At 37.8% G+C, this 5860-nt stretch overlaps 1 protein-coding gene across 3 annotated transcripts; it reads left to right on the forward strand.

Annotated features, from left to right (window-relative positions):
• The first annotated feature begins 1064 nt into the window (after positions 1 to 1064).
• Positions 1065 to 5539, forward strand: LOC136210841 (BTB/POZ domain-containing protein At1g63850). 3 transcript variants are annotated; one of them, XM_066002259.1, is made up of 3 exons: positions 1065 to 2490; positions 3624 to 4602; positions 4692 to 5539. In XM_066002259.1, the coding sequence occupies exons 1-2, from the start codon at positions 1474 to 1476 to the stop codon at positions 4563 to 4565; spliced, it is 1959 nt and encodes a 652-aa protein (XP_065858331.1). In that variant the 5' UTR covers positions 1065 to 1473; the 3' UTR covers positions 4566 to 4602; positions 4692 to 5539. The 3 variants fall into 3 exon arrangements, with proteins under 3 accessions (XP_065858331.1, XP_065858330.1, XP_065858329.1); XM_066002258.1 differs by having other exon boundaries at positions 4710 to 5539; XM_066002257.1 differs by having other exon boundaries at positions 3624 to 5539.
• Positions 5540 to 5860: the final 321 nt, after the last annotated feature.

The following is a 5860-nucleotide window of genomic DNA, read 5'->3' on the forward strand; positions in this document are numbered from 1 at the left end:
AGGATCAATATATCTTACGTCCACTATCGCGATGTGCTATTTGCTCGGACCTTCTAATACTCCTCATGTGTTTTAGAGAATAGGTTTGTGGGATTCAAACTGGTTATTGTGACGTTACTCCTAATCGGGGTCTCAATCGGGTTACTAACCGCTATGTCCAACCATAAAACTAACATATATCTAAAGAGGATCATTCGCTTTACTAAACTGGGTGGCTATTTTGGTGAAGATTGTAGAGAAAGTATTTGCATTGTTTTGGTTCAAAGAGGAAGCAACCCTTTATATGAATTGTCAATGGACCCTGTTGGTGTGGCAACGAGTGTTTGGGTTTTGGAAGCACCATTGACTATCTTCTCTTTACATATCCACTACCAATCATTGTTGTTTCAAGAACTGATGTAGACATAATGATTTCTCAGCTCCACATTCACCATGCCAATGAGAAATATTGTAGATTTTTCGATGACTGAATGTTTTTCTATTTCACTATATCCGATCGCTTCTTGCAAAATAAAGGAAACATCGATGGCTGGCTGATGACTTTTCGATACCTAAGTCACTATCTTCTCATAGACTGATAAAACAAATAGACTATATCATGTGTAAGGTTCTTTGAACACTTACTTGTATAATCTCAGCATAGTCATAATTAACATAAAACTTCAATTACTATATTTTTTTAGGAATTAATATTCTTAATACAATTGGAAACCGTAAAACATGAATAATGAATCTTTAAGATTTCCAAGATGTATAACGTAAAATTGCTCCGTCCAACCTCTAATCAGGATCTATCAATATCCGATTCAAACTATTCAATCATGTCCTGAATCGTAATCCATCAATATCCGATTCAATCAAGTCCTCAATCGCAGACTCAACGGATAACATTTATAGGAACAAATAATTAAAAAGAAAAAGAAAAAGAAAAGAAAGAAAGACATGAAATCAGAACAGAAAAAGATACCAACTGGCACAATCCCGCCAATTCAAGAAATGAACAAACGAAAGAAAGACATATATTCATCCATCTATCCACACTTAAAGAATCAAAACAAAAACAACTCAGAGACTAGTGGGTCACTTTCTTTCCTTTTCTTTATTTCTTTTATTTTACCCTCTCTTCTCTCCTCTTCTTCCTTACCCTCCGCCCGACTCAACGACAAAAACCTATTACATTTTACAAACACCACTCAGAGAACACAATAAACATCAACATTTCCTCTGTAAAACCTAAAACCAAACAAAAGTTTCAAACTTTATTTGTTTCAGAGCGAGATATAAAAACCCCCAATTACATTTATTGCTGTTTCAGTCACTCTTTGATGTTTAGTGTCTCGTGTCCATCGCCATTTTTAATTCACATCTCAATCAAAAACAAAACCCCCTTTCTCTCTCTCTCATTTGGCAATGTTAATCAGCTAAAGGACAATTAACATTGGGTTAAACGGGTACTAATTAGTACATTTATTCATGGCAACAGCTACTACAACAATTACTAGTACTAAAACTAACCTTAAAGTTCAAACTCGGCCCAAGCGCCGTAAGTGCCGTGAAACCACCATTTCCTCCTCCGCCTCCGTTGATTCTTCCGGTTCTGTTTCTGGGTACTTTTCTGGTGCTCAAAGTCGGAAGCTTGACCCTCCTACTGTTGTCTCTTCTGATAATTCCTGGTGTTGCCCTGCTTCTAAACCTATTCATTCTCCGTCTCCGTCTCCGTCTCCGTCTCAGTCTTCATCTCCGTCTCCGCCGATTCAATCTCAACCTCAACCTCGGCGTTTGGCTGTGAAGGAATCTGACCCGGTTCTTGATTCTCCGTCGAATTTCAAGATCCGGTTGTCTCCCGGAAGTCTATCTCCGGTAATGGATTTCATCCCTAACTCTGGTTTAAGCAATGGGCATCATTCTCCTCATGATCCGTCTAATTTTCCTTCGAGTTTCACCAAATTTAACTCTGCGTTAACTGCGGGGCTTTTGAACCCGATGTCGCCTCCGCCGGATAAGCCTCGATCCAGCCCTACCTTATTCGAGATGATGGCGAGTGAACCCGAGATGCAACCGAAGAATCAGATCCCAATTCAAAATGGGAATGTTAATCTTCGGAGCTCGCAGAGTATTCAAATGTCTGTTCAGGATAAACAGACTCTAATTATGCAGAGAATTTCTGAACTTTTGGGGAATAGGAGCCCTGGGAATCAGTTCAATGATTCATCAACGAGTGATGTGAAGCTTACATTGAGTTCTAAGGATGGGATAAATGTGTCTATGAATGTGCATAGGCAGATTCTGGTGGCGCATAGTAGGTTTTTCGCCGTGAAATTGTCTGATCGGTGGGCTAAGCAGCAGCGATCTTCTGTGCCTTATATGGTGGAGATTGCTGATTGCGATGATGTTGAGGTTTATATTGAGACTTTGAGGTTGATGTATTGCCGGGATCTAAGGAGAAAGCTAATGAAAGAGGATGTTAACAAGGTTCTTGGTATTTTGAAAGTAAGTGTTTTTATTGTGTTCAAATAATTTGGTACCTGAAAATTAGGGGTGACAATTCGGGTTTTTATATGAAAATCATGTTATGTTTCGTATGATTATATATGATAAACGAAACGAAAATGATAATCGAGTTATGTCAGTCTGGTTGTTTCCATTAACGGTGTTGTTGTGTCAGAAATTGCCATTCATACTGAAAACTTTAGATATAGATTGGATACTTCTTAACTGTAGGAATTGGTGTTCTTTCATGGAATGTGGAAATGGACAGAAACCTAATTATGATAGCAATCTGTTTTTTTGTTGAGAAAAATGTGGAAACAGTTTGTCGTTGAGCATAGTTATCGAACGCACACTTTAGGCGCGGCTCAGGCTCAAATGGCTTTCCAAAAAGCAGGCACTGTTCAAGAGGCTCGCGATCTTGAGTGCGCCGTTTTGAGCCTAGCTCCTTGTTAGAGGCGTGGCTAAGTTAGAAGCTATGAATTTTTTTTAAGATTCCAAGTTTTGATCTATGTGCTTTCCTATCTATATGATCTAAGGCTGAAATTGAATTAGAATAAAAAGAAATACATAAAAGGAAAGTAGATTCAGACGGTAGAAATATCGCAAAGAACAATGCAAAAACACGCTGCTCCGTTTTGAAGAGTTTAGAAATATTTCCAAATGGAGACTTTAGTCTTGATGAAAGTAGTTATTAGACTTTTAGTTAATTAACTTAGGATTTGGTTCAACTTCAGTCTTTAGATTTAGAATTTTTATTATGAATTATGATTATGGAAAGAGTTAGTAGCTAATTTGGAATTTATTTCATGCATTTTGTGATTATGGTTATGGATAATTGAATATGATTTGGTATTTGACTATCTGTTGCATTTTAGAAATGTTAATTGTTGTTATTTATGATTTTATACATTATTTTTCTTTAGTGCGCCTCATGTCACTTGGACGGGCACCTTGCGACTTTAATAACTATGTTTGAGTAGTACAATTTGACCTTTTGTCTTGAAATTAAGACATGCATCACAACATTGTAATTGTTTGTTTTGTTTTTCTGTTAATTTTACCTGGTTTTATGATTGAATCAAATCTTGGTGTGTTGAGGTTTTAGGTACTGATTTTGTTGGTTCTGTTATTAGGTTTCTGCAGCAATTGGGTTTGATGCTGGGGTTTTATCTTGTTTGGAGTACTTAGAAGCGGCTCCATGGGCCGAGGATGAAGAAGAGAAGGTAGCTTCATTGTTATCAGAGCTTCGCCTTGAAGGAGTTGGAGCAGGAGAGGTTCTTAAGAGGGTTTCAGTCGAAGTTACGAACGGAGCAGAAGAGAGTAGTGACAATGACGAAGTGCTTCTCAAGCTTTTGCGCGTTGTACTTGAAGGCAAAGACGAGAAAGCTAGACGTGAGATGAAAGGGTTGGTTTCGAAAATGCTTCGTGAGAATTCTTCTCAGAATGATCTTCGAAAAGATTCTTTGTATTCTGCTTGTGATGGATGCTTGCAGTTACTACGTAGCCATTTTCTCCGCGCAGCAGCAGGAGACTTGCAAGACATTGCACAGGTTGCACGACAAGCAGACAATCTGCACTGGATTTTGGACATTATGATCGATAGACAGATAGCCGAAGATTTCCTAAAGATATGGGCATCTCAATCTGAATTGTCCGCTGCACATTCTAAGATTCCTGCTGTTCATAGGTACGAGATCAGCAGAGTTACTGCAAGGTTGTTCGTCGGGATTGGTAAGGGGCAGCTATTGGCTTCAAAGGAAGTGAGATGCCTTCTTTTGCAGACCTGGTTGGTTCCATTTTATGATGATTTCGGATGGATGAGGAGGGCATCAAAAGGCCTCGATCGACATTTAATCGAGGATGGTCTTAGTAACACAATTCTAACTCTACCTCTAGCTTGGCAGCAGGAGATTTTGCTAGCTTGGTTTAATCGATTCCTCAACTCCGGCGAAGATTGTCCAAATATACAAAGAGGATTCGAAGTATGGTGGCGAAGGGCTTTCTGGAGACGCAGTGGTGATCACGAAAGGACAAAGCCATTAAGAATCGTTACTGCAACCATCGATAACTCATGAAATACATTCAACACTGCAGGATTCAATTCTCCGATGGGTTAGTCTCGTTTTTCTTTTTCCTGTGATGGGTTCGAGCTTGCCTCCTCATCGATAGTTTTTGCTTTATCTTCTTCCTTTCTAAACCAGGCAAAAATTTCGTGGCAGATGAGTAAAATTGCATAGAGGTGGATGACGGTTTTGGTATAATGGAGTATCCTGGTTTAGTCTGGAAGAAGATGAAGCATTTTGGCTGCAAAGTTCATACTTTTTCGGAAAGAATTTAAAGTAGAGATGACTTGTTTTGCTTCAACTTGTGTGCAAATTCATATTTGTTTGTTTGACATTGTTTCATTGGATTTTCTTAGTTTAGGAATACTGTGATAATCATATATGTAACCTTATCTTAATATATGATCATCATATCGAAACAGAGGATTTTTTCCCTCTCCAAGAATCGAACATTTCTTCCTCGCATCGAAACCCAGATCATTTTTTGCTTGATGACTTAACACTGTCGAATGGTTCTGTTATCGCAGATGCTATTAGCAATCTGCATAGCCTTAGAGTTGATAATAGCTCCAGCATGCCTTTCTATTTTCCTTGAGCAATTTCAACTTCAGACTGCTCTATTCTGAAGTAGATAAAATCGACTGTATTCGAGTCTTCTAGTTTCTCAAATGGTTTGTTGCAGTAGTGTTCACATGGACCTTAATGATCAAATGAAAGCCTAGATATACCGGTGAATGACCAAATACTACATGATCATTAAGTTCCATGTGATCAAAATTGTGGTTTTTGTTGATCTTGCCAACTTTTGGTTGAGCTCGGTGGGGAGACGAGGTTCGCGGCTAAAAGAACTCTTGTATGATCTTTGTATAGCAGTGAAAAAAGAATGTCTGATTAGACTCTGTAAAGTTTGATGTTTGATGTTATGGTTTATGTTTGCTTTGTATGGGTATGGAATTCTGCAATTGGAAAATGTTGTGCTTTAGTTACCAAGTTGTAGAAATGACAAGACTGGATTTGCACAACACTTATCTAAAATACATCATTGTTAGTTATAGTTTCAAAAACACATTATAGTGGTATATAGTTTTATAATACCTTTACTTATGTTTATGTCGTGTTTTGGACAAGTTTCTATTTGGTATTGCTTTTTCCCCAAGAATATGGGTTACCTACCTGTCTTCTCCTCTAATCTATTCACCATTTTCATAATCATCAATAAATCTTCATTACTTCTTTAATCTTTAATCATCAAAATTTGCCCTATAAGACTCCTACTTTTATATATACTAACATGTATTTTTTTTCTT

The sequence above is a fragment of the Euphorbia lathyris genome, chromosome 1 (genome assembly GCF_963576675.1).
Source record: "Euphorbia lathyris chromosome 1, ddEupLath1.1, whole genome shotgun sequence".
Lineage (NCBI taxonomy): Eukaryota > Viridiplantae > Streptophyta > Magnoliopsida > Malpighiales > Euphorbiaceae > Euphorbia > Euphorbia lathyris.

Bases quoted from the DNA above. Each gene is read 5' to 3' on its own strand.
- LOC136210841 (XM_066002257.1), top strand. From the start codon at position 1,474: ATGGCAACAGCTACTACAACAATTACTAGTACTAAAACTAACCTTAAA. The intron at 2,491-3,623 runs GTAAGTGTTTTT...TTCTGTTATTAG, and splicing joins AGGTTCTTGGTATTTTGAAA to GTTTCTGCAGCAATTGGGTT.